We start from the raw sequence: 16,177 nt of genomic DNA, 5'->3' as shown, positions 1-16,177 counted from the left end.
ATATGTACATGTGGGTAGAGTTAAAGTGACTATGCATAGATAATAAACAGAGTAGCAGCAACGTAAAAGAGGGGGTGGGGTGGGGAGGGGGGACAATGCAAATAGTCCGGTGTCACGGTCGTTGAGAGACGGGTCAGACCAAGGTGCAGCGTGGTATGCGTACAAGTCCTAACAGGAACACAAACAATATCCCACAGCTAAGGTAGGCAACATGGAAGCTTAAGTATGATCCCCAATCAGAGACAACGATTGACAGCTGCCTCTGATTGGGAACCACACCCGGCCAACATAGAAATACAAAATTAGATATACACATAGAAATTCACACCCTGACCAAACCAGCTAAAGACAACCGGGCTCTCAAGGCCAGGGCGTGACATCCGGGTAGCCATGATTAGCTGTTCAGGAGTCTTATGGCTTGGGGGTAGAAGCTGTTGGAAGACTTTTGGACCTAGACTTGGTGCTCCGGTACCGCTTGCCATGCGGTAGCAGAGAGAACAGTCTATGACTAGGGTGGCTGGAGTCTTGACGATTTTTAGGGCCTTCCTCTGACACCGCCTGGTATAGAGGTCCTGGATGGCAGGAAGCTTGGCCCCAGTGATGTACTGGGCCGTACTCACTACCCTCTGTAGTGCCTTGCGGACGGAGGCCGAGCAGTCGCCATACCAGGCGGTGATGCAACCAGTCAGGATGCTCTCGATGGTGCCGCTGTATAACTTTTTGAGGATCTGAGGACCCATGCCAAATCTTTTCAGTCTCCTGAGGGGGAATAGGCTTTGTCGTGCCCTCTCCACAACTGTCTTGGTGTGTTTGGACCATGATAGTTTGTTGGTGATGTGGACACCAAGGAACTTGAAGCTCTCAACCTGTTCCACTACAGCCCCGTCGATGAGAATGGGGGCATGCTCAGTCCCCTTTTTTTCCCTGTACTCCACAATCATCTCCTTTGTCTTAATCACGTTGAGGGAGAGGTTGTTATTTTTATTTATTTATTTATTTATTTTTTGTTATCCTGGCACCACACGGCCAGGTCTCTGACCTCCTCCCTATAGGCTGTCTCATTGTTGTCTGTGATCAGGCCTACCACTGTTGTGTCGTCGGCAAACTAAATGATGGTGTTGGAGTCGTACCTGGCCATGCAGTCACGGGTGAACAGGGAGTACAGGAGGGGACTGAGCACACACCCCTGAGGGGCACCCATGTTGAGGATCAACATGGCAGATGTGTTGTTGCAGAGGGAGGTTTTTAGTCCTAGGCTGTGGTCTCTGGCTGTGTGTAGAGTAATGCATGTAGACGCAGTGCCACAAAATGAGTGACAAATCATTACAAAACCTGGCCAGATAATTTCAAGTCATCAGTCTCAAGTCAAAGTTGATTCCAAAGTCTCGAGGCTCCAAGTCCAAGTCAAGTCTCAAGTTATTTTATTTTCTATCAAGTCTCAAATCATCAAATTTGTGACTCGAGTCAGACTCAAAATGTTAATGCTGTTTGTATTTAGCTGCTATTTTTTATTTAAGCTTTATTTGATCAGGGAGTCATACTGAGATCAAAGTCACTTTTACAGATGAGCCCTGAATTACATAAATTACAGAATATACACACATCAATATAAATACAAAATGCAAGCAGAAAGAAAAACACGGTCATAAAAAAAAAACACATTCATCAGTAATAAGGTTCTCAATCAGCTTTCTGAATTACCCTAGAGGCACCAACAAATGAAGTTTAAGAACATTTTGAAGATTGTTCCACAAATAAGGTGCAAGAAAACTAAAAGCTGATTTATCTAACTCAGTAGAGACCGAAGGAATTTCCAGAGTTAATTATCCCTGAGACCGGGTGTGGTAACCAGTACTGTATGTCTAAAGTTTAGTAAAGATGTTAGGTACAGTGGGATTTTTTGTAAAAAAGGCTTTATAAATGAAAATATAGCAATGTATCAACCTATGTGATGTCAAAGAGGGCCAACAAACTCTCTGGTAGAGAATGCAGTGATGAGTACAAAGATTGTTGCCCATAATAACGCGCAGTGTGATATGATAAACTGCATTTAACGGCTTAAATGGTGGCAGCTGCGTTCATATAGATGATGTCGCATAGTATAGGACCGATAGGAAAGTCGACTATGAAAGTGAACTGTGTTTGGGTGTGACCAGGGGTGTATTCATGCCGCCAATTCTGTTGAAAAACGTTTCTTAAACGGAAGCAAACGGAACAATTTGTTGGACTAATGATTACACCCTAGATCAGCTAGATGCAGGCGGTGTGCAAGTGTGCAAGGTGGTATTGAATGTGTCACTGTCTGTCACCTTGATTACTCAACATTTTCTCTTGACCTGTGCACCGACATTGTACACTTTAATTCATAGGCTAGGTTGTAGCAACCTCATGATGGGTAAAAGGAAAATGTGAGTATCATGTAGTAGCCTAAACCTATCGATGTCACATTGAGCTGGGTGAATGGAATTTGAATGACAGTCATCCAATATGCTGTAATAGAAATAAGGCCACGCTCATAAAAAACAAATCATCCTCCTTCATCTTAAACATCACCGACCGCCACTGGTGTGTGTGTGAGTGAGATTAAAGTGGTGCCAATTTGTTGAGAGTGGTATATTTAGGCAGGAAGCGGCTAGGCCCTGGTAGTACTCCTCAGATCATTGTGTCCTTTGATGTAGTCATTGTAGTGTGATCTGGCTTCAAAGCCCCTGAGGGACTGACTCCACTACCAGGGCTCTGGGAGGCAGCGTGGCCTGGGGCTCGGCTTACACTCACCTCTGACCTCTGATAGATCCATATGCTGTGGATGTACAGGGGCCGGCACTGTAGAAACAGAAGGGGTAGAATAGGCCTATATAATACACTAAACTTCAGGGTAACACTTTACCACTATTTCCAGGTATAATTCTTTATGAGTTGTTATCAGCACGTATGAGCCTTTATAATGTAATATAACAAGGCTCATGATATGTTATGTTTCTCCATGCATACCTTTTTCAATTGTCTCAAACTGGCTGTTATTTTGTCCTGATCATCAGCAAAAAGCAGGTGCGGTTCTTGAAACAGGTGTGGTTCCTAATTAAGCAATTAACATTCCATCATGTATGAAAATGCTGGGCAGGCCATTATTTTGGCTACCATGGCTATGCCCCCATAGGATGACAATGTGTCCATCCACAAGGCATGAGTGGTCACTGAATGGTTTGACGAGCATGAAAACACTGTAAGCCAAATGCCATGGCCGTTTCAGTCACCAGTTCTCAACCCAATTGAACACTTATGGGAGATTCTGAAGCGGCGCCTGAGACAGTGTTTTCCACCACCATCAACAAAACACCAAATTATGGAATTTCGCATCCCTCCAATAGAGTTCCAGACACTTGTAGAATCTATGCCAAGGTGCATGAAGCTGTTCTGGCTCGCGGTGGCCCAATGCCCTATTAAGACACTTTATGTTGGTGTTTCCTTTATTTCGACACAGGCACACCACAAACATTTACACAGGTGTTCCAATTTACACTTATAAGGTGTTTGGATAAAGATTGCATAACTTCCCTGTTTTATGGCTTCTTGTGAGTCATTGTGAGTCATTCTATAGCAGGGTGTCTAACTCAACATGATAACCATGGGCAGGTCATTTTGTGTGTAGATAACAGGGCAGTAAAGTGGACCTTGCTACACATCCCTGTGTTTGCCCTGTCCTGTGCGTGTGTGTGTGTGTGTGTGTGTGTGTGTGTGTGTGTGTGTATGCATGTGCTGGGTAAGGTATGGCTAGAACTACACTAGCATCTTTGGGAAAGTTCTCTTATCACCTGTACAACATTGTCCGCATGTTCAACCATTAAAACTGTAATGATTCATATTCTATATCAATATTTGGTTTGGTTTAATCCTAGAAATAGAATCTCATTCTAGTTCTGAGGTTAATCCCCAGGTATGTTTGATTTCCACGCATGTCGTTAGGTGATTCACCCCCGCAGATTCCTTCAGGCTCTGGGTAAAACACACCCTGGCAGTAAAGGTATGTGCTCAAAGGGCCCGTTGATACAGGTTTAGTAAAACCACAACCTTTATCAGTCATAAAGTCTGTATAATAAAGCATGACGACCGGAGGTGACAAACAGGGTGCAACCTGTGATAAAAGAAGAGAGGGACTTTCCTATCATAGACTGCTCATAAGTGTAGTATCTCAGGAAGCCATTGTGCTGTGGGTGATGATTTGGCATAATTTAACAGCATGCTGTTACTGTATATTTCATTGGTGGATACATAACATAAAATATATTTTACAGATCTTTTCATTTATATTACTCTCATCTCAATTTGTACCTCAATGCAAATTGAAATCTTACAAAGGATTTCACGGATAAAGGCTATGATTAATAGAGAGAATTAAAAGGGGATTAATATGATGATCTGTATTTTTGTCAATGTAACATCACTCTACATTTTATCCATAACATTTATTTACCAATACATGAGAGAGAAAAATATAGGCTATAGCAGTGGTTTCCAACCTTTTTTTAACCGTGGCACACCTTAATGGGTGATCCAAACTGCAAAATCATACATTTTCTGTGACAAGTGTTTTTATAGATTAATTAGGATTTATTTGATAGTTAATCAAATCAAATAAAATGTTATTGGTCGCATACACATGTTTAGCAGATGTTATTGAGGGTGTAGCGAAATGCTTGTGAAAAGTCTGATTAGGCTTAGCCAGAGTCATGTATTTCCTATGGCTCTGGGCTTAGCTATACCACTGCCTCTACCATAGAAAGATAGTAAGATAGTTCCTTACTCATGATAGTTCATTTGTGTGTACCCCTTTAAGAGCGTCCCGCAAATCTGCCAGAGAAAGGAATTGTAGCTCCAGTAAAATAGGTATTTAGTTTTTAACGATTTGGGCTACAGACAAGCTGTTTTCTGCATTGCAAAGGTGCAGTCACAGACACAAAGCCATGCTTTGTTTGTTTCTATGGCAGAGGCTGTGGTATAGCTAAGTCCAGAGCCATAAGAAATATATGTCTCTGTCTAAGCCTTTTCACAGACAAAGTAAAATTATACAAATGACTTTGCTTGTGATGTGTGCCCTTCAAATGATACAATTGTAACAACAGCCTGAGCACACTGGACTTGAAACAATTATACAGATGTAACCATGTACCATTTCATGTATTATCTGACCAGCACTAGTGCTCCCAAGTCAAAATCACATGTGCATTCAACAGGTTCTGTTTATAAGTGAGTGTAAAAAACAAAAGTTTGCGGCACACCTGAGAGTTCCTGAAGGCACACAAGCGTGCTGCTGAAAACCGGTTGGGAACCACTGGGCTATAGGACCACATTTTCTTCAAAAATGTATGAATATTTATTAAAATAAATACACACTGAAATAGTAAATAATTTAAACAACATAAGCATGTATCCAAGAAACACAATTTCTTGACACAAATAAATTAACACATTTTTGCATTGTCATTCAGGAGGCATCCCTCCTCGGTAAAAGCGCACTTTGAAATACTTGAAAGTTCAAGGATTCAGTCTTGAGTTTTGAGCATTTTAAATTCTCTTTTAGAAGCTCATCAGGACAGAGGTTCCTAAGGGAACGCGTTGATATGTCCCTAACAATCCTTCATCCACGGACCGGGTGACGTCTTCCTTTGGTCCAAGTTCCTGTTCTTCTTGGTCCATAACTGACTCTGAAGGAGAGGAAAGCAGATAGAATTAAAACAATGTACACAAGGATTTAGTGCCTTAAATAGGATAGAATTCAAACAATGTACACAACATTTTAGTGCCTTAAATAGGACTTTTCTGCATTGTAGGCAGGGCACAGGCGACATAGGCGGTCATCTTAGGGACCCCGGCTGCTAAGGGCCCCTGACCCAACACATTATTTTTTTGGGAACTCAGTCGGGGTCTCAACTTACTGTTGAGATTTAGAATAGTAGAATGCACAAGTTGCAATTTCGACGTTTGGTTGTGCATTAGCAGTTTTTCTCTTGTTACGTCAGTCACTGACAGTCATTAAATTACATTTTTAGATTGGCTAAACTGGCCGAATACAGACCGGGCACACAGGGCACGAAGGGCATGTGCCCAGGGGCCTTGACCGCCCTGATTTTGTTAGTCACTCTCAGTCAGATATCATTAACATGGCATAAGTCGTGGCAAAATGTGTAGACTTTTAGGAAATTAGCTGTAAAGCTGCAACATTTTTCTCTCTGCCCCAAGGCAAAATGTGTAGAATTGAAGGAAATTAACTTAACAACTGAAAATGTTCTCTCCTCTATCAAGTGGGGGGCGACTAAAATGTCTAGCCAAGGCTAGGGCCGGGCTAGGGCTGGCCCTGATTGTAGGCATCTGTAAAATAGTAAAAGTAGGCTAGTGTAACATGGTTTAAACCTTTTATAGGCCTGTGTAGATAAGGGAAAGATTGTTTTCTTTGTTGAGAGTACTTTTTAAAATTACTTTAATAATCCATCTCCACTATAATGATATACAATAGGCTATGCTAAATTATTTTCAAACATTTACCTCCTTATATCACCATTTTCTAAAACCACTCTATTGTGCGTAATGGTCCATGCTCTGGTGTCTTACCATATTCGGAGTGTGGTAGCTAATCTCCCAAAGTAATTCAGGGAGCTCTGGCCATGCGGCTCTCGTGCTGTCCTGGGGACCCGCTCTCGTCGTCCTGTCGCGTTTTAAAGTCCTGAATGGCCTTTCTGTTCTGGAAGTCTATCAACGCCATGGTGATCACCGCATTCCAGCAGTTATCTTCACCGGAGCACCGAAAATCTATCTCCTTATTGTCCGTGGTAACAATGGTGAAGTAGACAAACTTGCCAGTGCGCTCAACACAGTCCACTTTCTTGATAGACTGGAGTTTGAGCTCCTTGCTCTTGGTGCGCTTCTGCGTGTCGGCATAGATGTTGAGGCTATCCGTGGTCAGGACACATGTCTTCCTTTTCCAGAACTGAAGGAGGTTGTCACTCCTCTTCTCCAGCTCTCCCTCTTTCAGGACCTCGGAAATCTGCTCTGCTGACATTTTCATTGTTTTAGTGTCAGTGGAACAACTCTGGTTGTTTTTATTATTTTTAGAGAGAAGCAAACGCTGGCAGAGGTGGTAGATTCCTCTGTTGTTTCTTCCAAAGTCCCCGGAGAAGGAGCTTCTCAGCGAAGGCGTGATAATCCAGAGTTGCGTTATGAATGAACAGAGAGTAGCGGAGTTAGTTATATATAGCAGAGTGTCTGGGCCCTTCCCACTTGACGTCAGTCGGTTTAGGAATGCATCAACAGTTGCCTGAGTAATTCATGGTGGGAGTGGGGGCGGAAGTCCTGGCGCTGGTTTAGCTAACTTGGAACTAATTACGTCTCCAACATGTTAATTAGTTACCCCACATCCTACTTGAGGGCTGAATCCAAACATTGACCCACTCAGTAATGACTTTGACTCATGCTGTGAGAAAAACTGTGTTATTAGCAGATACCAACAGGACTAGACAATTCAGTCCATAGAAAAATCAGTTCTGATCATAAACATTCTTTGTGAGATAAATGTCATTGTAAATTCAGTATGATAGCCTATCTGTATTTATGAGGTAATGGTCTGTTAATAAATCACAGCAGGAAATATTTCAAACGAAACACCTATTGGACCAGCTTGTCAGACATAAGTCCTGCTATTTCAGTGGATCACATTTGACTGAAACACCCCCAAAACCTCCTCTGAGCAATTTTCAACTGTAGAGAAGGACGTTTCATCAGCCCATACGTCAGCAGCTCCCTAAGCAGAATGGGTTCCAAGGGTCAGCTCAAGTACCAGCAGAGACAGCAGATACTCAAAGTGTATCTCCGGCAGACACAGTTGTGTGCTGTAAGGGGAGAGTTGATGGCCCCTCTGTATCTAAGACACACAGCAAAATATGATTGTGCTATGGTTTTGCTAAGATATTATTGTGATCTAAGATAGGAGTTGTTGGTTCTGAATAGGGTTTCAAAATGCCGGTAACTTTCCCAAAATTACCCAGTTTTCTGGAATTGCTAGGGAATAAGTAGGAAATCTGTGAATCCTCCAACCAGGATTCCTGGAAACCTGGATAATTTAGGGAAAGATAAGATGTGTTTCCTAGACCTTGCCATTGCTTAAGCCCAATATATGGTAAAAAAACACACGTGTCTTCCGGGTGGGTCGCAAACAAAAGTGATGACAAAGCAGAAAAAAAGACACGCATTGGCCGCATGGATGTTGCTGCGCACCTCCCAATATTTTAAATGCTGCATAAAAGTGTCTGCAACCCACCCATATGACACTTGTCTATTGGGCTTTAGATGGATGAAGGCTTAGATTGTGGCAAATGTCCCAAATGTCTGAAGCCTCTAAAGTGTGTGTGTGTGTGTGTGTGTGTGTGTGTGTGTGTGTGTGTGTGGAGGGGCAGAGGAGGAAGGATGGAGGAGGCAGAGATGGGAGGATGAAGAGGGGACGTCAGCAGTTAATAACTCTCCAGGTTAGCCCTGAGGCCAGTGTCACCCAAATGCTAACCCAAGTGAAAGAAATGTGAACGTCTGTCCAAAATGTTTTAGTGTGTGTGTGTGTTTGTCTACTCAAGTGTGTATGGTGATCTTCAACCAAATGTAATTTCTTTGGTGGATGTGTTCCCAGCACCCACTTCAAATTATTGTGACCACTGAAGAGGTCTCTCTATCAGTCTCTTTTCAGTCTCCTCATGGAAACATCAGAGGCACTACTTCACCAGTCCCCACACATAGAAAACGGCACCCCCACCCTCTAACACATACAAACACACACCAATCCTCTTAAAAGCACAACTCTCCCTCATTCCCCCACTGAAACACAGAGAAAACTGTCCCACATACACCCTCAAAAGCACACAATTGGCTTAGGGTTGTTGAGGTCATCTTGAGCCATTCTCAACACTAAACAATTGCTTAATGACGTTCAGAAAGTGATTGTGTGACTTGATCACGGTTAGGAAAAAAGACTACTATTACTTGATATATTACATAGTTGTAAAGCAGTTATAGCAAATCTAGTCAAATTTGAATGTAATTGTTAACTCCTTAGATTCAATAGAGATGTGGGATGCACTTTTATTACCTCTGACTATACGGTGCTTTCAGAAAGTATTCATACCCCTTGACTTATTACACATTTTGTTGTGTTACAGCCTGAATTCAAAATATATATTTTTCTCACCCATCTACACACAATACCCAATAATGACAGTGAAAACATGTTTTTAGACGTGTATTGAAAATGAAATACAGAAATACTAATTTACGTAAGTATTCACACCCCTGAGTCAATACTTTGTAGAAGCACCTTTGGCAGAGATTACAGCTGTGAGTCTTTCTGGGTAAGTCTCTAAGAGCTTTGCACACCTGGATTGTACAATATTTGCACATTATTCTTTTTAAAATTCTTCAAGCTCTGTCAAGTTGGTTGTTGATCATTGCTAGACTGTAACTAGGCCACTCAGGAACATTTGATGTCATCTTGGTAAGCAACTCCAGTGTAGATTTGGCCTTGTGTTTTAGGTTATTGTCATGCTGAAAGGTGAATTTATCTTCCAGTGTCTGGTGGAAAGCAGACTGAACCAGGTTTTCCTCTAGGATTTTGCCTGTGATTAGCTCTATTTCATTTATTTTCATCCTAAAAATCTCCCTATTCCTTGCCAATGACAATCATACACATAACATGATGCAGCCACCACCGTGCTTGAAAATATGAAGAGTGGTACTCATTGATGTGTTGTGTCGTATTCAGTTTTACTTTAGTGCCATATTGCAAACAGGATGCATGTTTTGGAATATTTGTATTCTCTTTTAACTCTGTCAAATAGGTTAGTATTGTGGAGTGACTACAATATTGTTGATCCATCCTCAGTTTTCTCCTATCACAGCCATAAAACTCTGTAACTGTTTTAAAATCACCATTCTTTCTCTCCAGCAACTATATATTTGTAGTGACTGGGTGTATTGATACACCATCCAAAGTGTAAGTAATAACTTCACTATGCTCAAAGGGATTTATTCAATTCAACAGTTTCAGCTACACACTATAACCCCTCTGTGAAAAGGAGAGACTCTCACGAACACGTACAGTACCAGTCAAAAGTTTGGACACACCTACTCGTTCAAGGGCTTTTCTTTATTTTTACTATTTTCTACATTGTAGAATAATAGTGAAGACATCAAAACTATGAAATAACACATATGGAATCATGTAGTAACCAAAAAAGTGTTAAACAAATCAAAATATATTTGAGATCGGGGGATTGTGGAGGCCAGGTCATCTGATGCAGCACTCCAACACTCTCCTTCTTCATAAAATAGCACTTACACAGCCTGGAGGTGTGTTGGGTCATTGTCCTGTTGAAAAATGATAGTCCCACTAAGCCCAAACCAGATGGGATGGCGTATCGCTGCAGAATGCTGTGGTAGCCATGCTGGTTGAGTGTGCCTTGAATTCTAAATAAATCAGAGACAGTGTCACCAGCAAAGCACCCCCACACCATAACACCTCCTCCTCCATGCTTTACGGTGGGAAATACACATGCGGAGATCATCCATCCACCCACACCACGTCTCACAAAGACACGGCGGTTGGAACCAAAAATCTCCAATTTGGACTCCAGACCAAAGGACACATTTCCAGTAGTGGTCACACAGTCTCCTCTGAACAGTTGATGTTGAGATGTGTCTTTAACTTGAACTCTGTGAAGCATTCATTTGGGCTGCCATTTCTGAGGCTGGTTACTCTAATTCACTTTTCCTCTGCAGCAGAGGTAACTCTGGGTCTTCCATGTGACGGTCCTCATGAGAGCCAGTTTCATCATAGCGCTAGGTGGTTTTTGCGACTGCACTTGAAGAAACTTTCAAAGTTCTTGAAATTTTCCGGATTGACTGACCTTCATGTCTTAAAGTAATGATGGACTGTCGTTTCTCTTTGCTTATTTGAGCTGTTCTTGCCATAATATGGACTTGGTCTTTTACCAAATAGGGCTATCTTCTGTATACCACCCCTACCTTGTCACAACACAACTGATTGGCTCATACGCATTAAGGAAATAAATTCCACAAATTAACTTTTAAGAAGTCACACCTGTTAATTGAAATGCATTCCAGGTGACTACCTCATGAGGCTGGTTGAGAGAATGCCAAGAGTGTGCAAAGCTGTCATAAAGGGTGGCTACTTTGAAGAATCTCAATTCTAAAATATATTTGGATTTGCTTCATACTTTTTTGGTTACTACATGATTCCATATGTGTTATTTCATAGTTTGGATGTCTTCACTATTATTCTACATTGTAGAAAATAGTAAACATAAAGAACAACCATGGAATGAGTAGGTGTGCCAAACTTTTGACTGGTACTGTATCTTCAGAACAAACTTCCTTTTGGGACGATCTGTTCCATGTACTGAATCTGCTATTTAATGTGTTTGTATGGGCAAATAGCAGTAAGGCCCCATAAATTATATTATTTTTTTCTCAAAGGGTCTTAAAATTCAAAATCAAATAGCTAAATCATACTTGGTATGACCTTCTTTAAAAAATTCCCCCCTTTGCACTTGAATCATTCCTATGGTGAATGGCTAGGCTCGCTATACTATGAAACCACACACTATTGCAGAGACTTTGATATTACCGTCCGCAAAGAGCAGAACTCTGAGATATACTGCAGCAGGTAACTTTGATTGTAAACTACATCAAACCACATCCACTGCGTGTACGCCAGTTTGCAAAACTATGTGGAGATATGGGATCAAAGCATGACAATGTTTTCTTTCACATCGAGACTTGGTGGTTATCGAGGGGGAGTGTTGGAAAGGTTTTTCGCATTGAGAGAGGAACTGTTGTCATTCACAATGGATGAAAAAAATAAAATACTTTCTGTGTAATGAAAATAAAATGTGTCTCCTTGCCTATGTAACAGACAGATTTGGGAAACTGAATGAACTGAACGTAAGCATGCAGGGAAATATAAAAACATTCTACAGTTGAGTGACCGAATCAGTGGATTCAGAGGAAAGAATTCTTATTGGAGAGAGAGTCTTTCAAAAGCAAACCATGCCCCCTTCCCTCGGCTGTGCATGTTTCTAACAGTAAACAGCATCAGTAAGTGTCCCACACGAGTGATGACTGCTCACCTTCAATGCTTGGAATAGCACTTTGGGACCTACTTCCCAATCCGTTTGACCGTGATCCTGGCTCAGTTGACATGCCGGTAAGGGAAATTTAACAGCTGATCAAGCTGTCATGTGACCGAATGCATTCATGGTTCCAGACTCAAAGGGAATACCTTGCTGTCTCCCTCTGAGCATTAATGCTGCGTTCAACTGACTTCTGACCCATTTGTCTTGAACTGACTTCTGACTTCAGTGCGTTCAAGACAAATGGGAACTAGGAAAAAATCGAGTTTCGACTGGGAAAAATAGTTTTGAACGGTCATCCAACTCGGAATTCCAACTCGGGAACTCGGGCCTCTTTCTAGAGCTCCGACTTTCCGAGCTGAAGATCACTTTTCAGAGTTCCCAGTTGTCTTGAAAGCACCATCAGTGCTCTCGACCATATTAAAACCAAATATCAATCCAGGTTGGATGTGACAGCAGAGATGAGGCGCGCACTGTCGACCATGCCCCCTGACTTTGAGAAGCTCCGACAAATGTATCAAGCTCACCCATCTCATTAGTGGTGGTGAGATAAGATACATTATGTCCCACTAATTTGCAAATTACTGTCATAGCCCCACATTAAAAGTATGTGATGGTGAGTTGAGAAGACAATCAGAAATACTGTTTTTCAATTGACTACCATAGCCCCAAATAAAAAACGAAACATTGGCTGTTAATTACATAATCTTGTTCACATGGTTGGGGTCGTGAGAATTTTCAGATATCAAAATGGGGTCGTGGGCCAAAAAAGTTTGGGAACCCCTGACTTATCGACTCAAGACATTTCAGCTTTTATTTTTTGATTAATTTGTAAAAATTTCTACAAATATAATTCCACTTTGACATGATGGGGAATTGTGTGTAGACCAGTGAAACAAAATCTAAATGTTATCCATTTTATATTCAGGCTGTAACACAACAAAATGTGGAAAAAGTCAGGTGGTGTGAATACTTTCTGAAGGCACTGTAGGTCTTAAGATCAAAGCAACCTATGTATTACTTCCTGTACATCACATCAATACTGTACTTCCTCCCCTTTCATGTACATCACATCTATTAACACCAAGACTGACTGAACACACCTGCCTCTGTGGCACCAGGCTCTGCTGCTGAGCAAAGAGGTGTGCCACTGCCTTCCTTACCACCCAGCCTTTCTCTCTCCCTCTTTCCCTCCTCTTTGTTTTAGCATCCTGTTTCCCTGTTGCCTGTCAGTCTGTGTGTGTGGGTGTGTGTGTGTACAGTGCAGAGCCAGCTCTAGCCTTTTGGGGGCCCTAAGCCACATTTTGGTGTGTGGCCCCCCACCTCAAGGGCCAAAATGGTTTTGAATGGCGGAGAGGAAAATAAATGACATTTTAGAGTTCATTTCCTGCAATTCTACACATTTTTGCCATAGGACGGAGAGAAAATATTGCAGTTTTAAAGCAAGTTTACTGTAATTCTACACATTTTTCCATAACTTATGCCACGTTAATGTGATATCTGCGTGAGAGTGACTAACCAAATCAATGGGGGCCCCGTGGAGGTCAGGGCCCTTCATGCCCGTCGATAATCAACCATGAGTTTGATAGCTGTCTAGACTAATTTACCAATCTAAAAAATGTTGGACCTTTCGGTTCTTTCCAAATCAAAGGAATGCTAATGTTGTTGCTATGTATGCTAACCAAGGCCTATGATCGGTGGATAAACTGAAGGTGACACAATTTCCAGCAACAATGATAGGATGGAAGTTTGCTTAAAAAATGTATCTTTGTTATTAAAACCTTCCCACCATTGTTAACAAGTGGTGGATGAGCTGATCTAGTCCCAGGCGGTCTCACACACACACACACACACACACACACACACACACACACACACACACACACACACACACACACACACACACACACACACGCACACACACAGCTAATTCCTATAGCTGTGTAAATATGATTTGTCATTGTTTTTCCACGTCCCCAGCCTTGTGGATCAGAACAGCTCATCCACTAGGAAGCTCAAGATCTGTGGGTGTGTTTTGACAACCTTGGCTCCACAGCAACCACCATTCTCATCCTCTCCAAGTAGACACAATACAAAAACACTCAGAGAGAGAGAGAAACCACATTATCATGTGTCATCAACTGCTGTGTTTCAGAGAGCTCTGTTCACAGTGTTACCCACATCAGAGCTAAAAGGTACATGTCAGAACATGACCCCTTCAGTGTCTAGTCTGTCTACCTCCCTCTGTCTATCTCTATACTGACACGCAATTTTCTGTTAATGACAGGTCAGGGAAAGAAAGGTTACTTCACTGACTTAGCACACTCTACCAAAGGCCAAATAAAATAACCTCTTGTTTGCAGCTTCAAGTGAGGTTTCTAAGCCCTAGGGTCTATGTACGTGTCAAGTCTGCAGTATTGGCCGTAAAGGAGTTACAAAAAAATCATTGTTGTGTGGAAGTAAGCAAAATGTAAAGTTGTCTTGTAACGTGACAAGACAATCGAGATCTAATATCAGAGTCACAAGAGGTGAAGCTTTCACATTAATGACTTGTTATAACAGCCATTGTTTAGTTTTTTTACTGTGGTGCGACAACTTTTAAAGACATTTTGTTATTTTCTGTTAAGGTAGTGTTAGATGATAGAATTTACTTCTTTACACATGACTGTTCATGTCAAGGTAGATAACAACAGAGTAGGAGCGAATTACAGTGCATTCAGAAAGTATTCAGACCCATTCCCTTTTTCCACATTTTGTTACATTACAGCCTTATTCTAAAATGGATTAACTAAAACATTTTCTTCATCAATCTACACACAATACCCCATAATGTCAAAGCGAAAACAGGTTTTTAGAAACTTTTACAAATGTATAAAATAAAATAAAATAAAAAATACATTCACAAAAAAAAAAAAAATGTATGCACGCATGACTGTAAGTCGCTTTGGATAAAAGCGTCTGCTAAATGGCATAATAATAATAATAAAAAAATACCTTATTTACATAAGTATTCAGACCCTTTGCTATGAGACTGGTGCATCCTGTTTCCATTGATCATTCTTGAGATGTTTCTACAACTTGATTGGAGTCCACCTGTGGTAAATTCAATTGATTGTCCCGTGTAGCTCAGTTGGTAGAGCATGATAGAGCATTTGTTTGCAACGCCATGGTTGTGGGTTCGATTCCCACGGGGGGCCAGTATTAAAAAGTATGAAAATGTATGTACTCACTAACTGTAAGTCGCTCTGGATAAGAGCGTCTGCTAAATGACTAAAATGTAAATTGGACATGATTTGAAAAGGCATACACCAGTCTATATAAGGTCCCGCAGTTGAAAGTGCATGTCAGAGCAAAAACCTAGCCATGAGGTCGAAGGAATTGTCTGTAGTGCTCCGAGACAGGATTGTGTTGAGGCACAGATCTGGGGAAGGGTACGAAAAACTTTCTGCAGGATTGAAGGTCCCCAAGAACACAATGGCCTCCATCATTCTTAAATGGAAGAAGTTTGGAACCACCAATACTCTTCCTTGAGCTGGCCGCCCCGCCAAACTGAGCAATCAGGGGGGGAAGGGCCTTGGTCAGGGAGGTGACCAAGAACCTGATGGTCACTCTGACAGAGCTCCAGAGTTCCTCTGTGGAGATCAATCAATCAATCACATTTTATTTATAAAGCCCGTTTTACATCAGCAGATGTCACAAAGTGTTATACAGAAACCCAGCCTAAAACCCCAAACATCAGCAATGCAGATGTAGAAGCACGGTGGCTAGGAAAAACTCCCTAGAAAGGCAGAAATCTAGGAAGAAACCTAGAGAGGAACCAGGCTCTGAGGGGTGGCCAGTCCCCTTCTGGCTGTGCCAGGTGGAGATTATAACAGTACATAGCCATTAAGGCCAGATTTTCTCCAAGATGTTCAAACGATAATAGATGACCAGCAGGGTCAAATAATAATCACAGTGGTTGTAGAGGTTGCAACAGGTCAGTACATAAGGAGTAA

General features: G+C 41.6%; 1 protein-coding gene across 3 annotated transcripts; it reads right to left on the bottom strand.

Moving 5' to 3' along the window:
* Window positions 1–3,456: 3,456 nt before the first annotated feature.
* phlda2 (pleckstrin homology-like domain, family A, member 2) lies at window positions 3,457–7,213 on the bottom strand. Of its 3 annotated transcripts, none has more exons than XR_014613696.1 (3): window positions 6,607–7,213; window positions 5,013–5,702; window positions 4,048–4,754 (listed from the first exon to the last, which is right to left on the bottom strand). XR_014613696.1 is itself a non-coding variant. In XM_084168194.1 (2 exons), exon 1 carries the CDS (start codon window positions 7,058–7,060, stop codon window positions 6,644–6,646), a length of 417 nt encoding a protein of 138 aa, XP_084024320.1. In that variant the 5' UTR covers window positions 7,061–7,213; the 3' UTR covers window positions 3,457–5,702; window positions 6,607–6,643. The 3 variants fall into 3 exon arrangements, 1 of the variants encoding a protein (XP_084024320.1); XR_014613697.1 differs by having other exon boundaries at window positions 4,223–4,762; window positions 5,152–5,702; XM_084168194.1 differs by having other exon boundaries at window positions 3,457–5,702.
* Between the last annotated feature and the right edge of the window lie 8,964 nt (window positions 7,214–16,177).

The sequence above is a fragment of the Coregonus lavaretus genome, assembly GCF_964263955.1.
Source record: "Coregonus lavaretus genome assembly, chromosome: 9".
Taxonomy (NCBI): Eukaryota; Metazoa; Chordata; class Actinopteri; order Salmoniformes; family Salmonidae; genus Coregonus; species Coregonus lavaretus.
The sequence above is the reverse complement of the archived record's forward strand: the minus strand, read 5'-3'. Positions and strand labels throughout refer to the sequence as shown.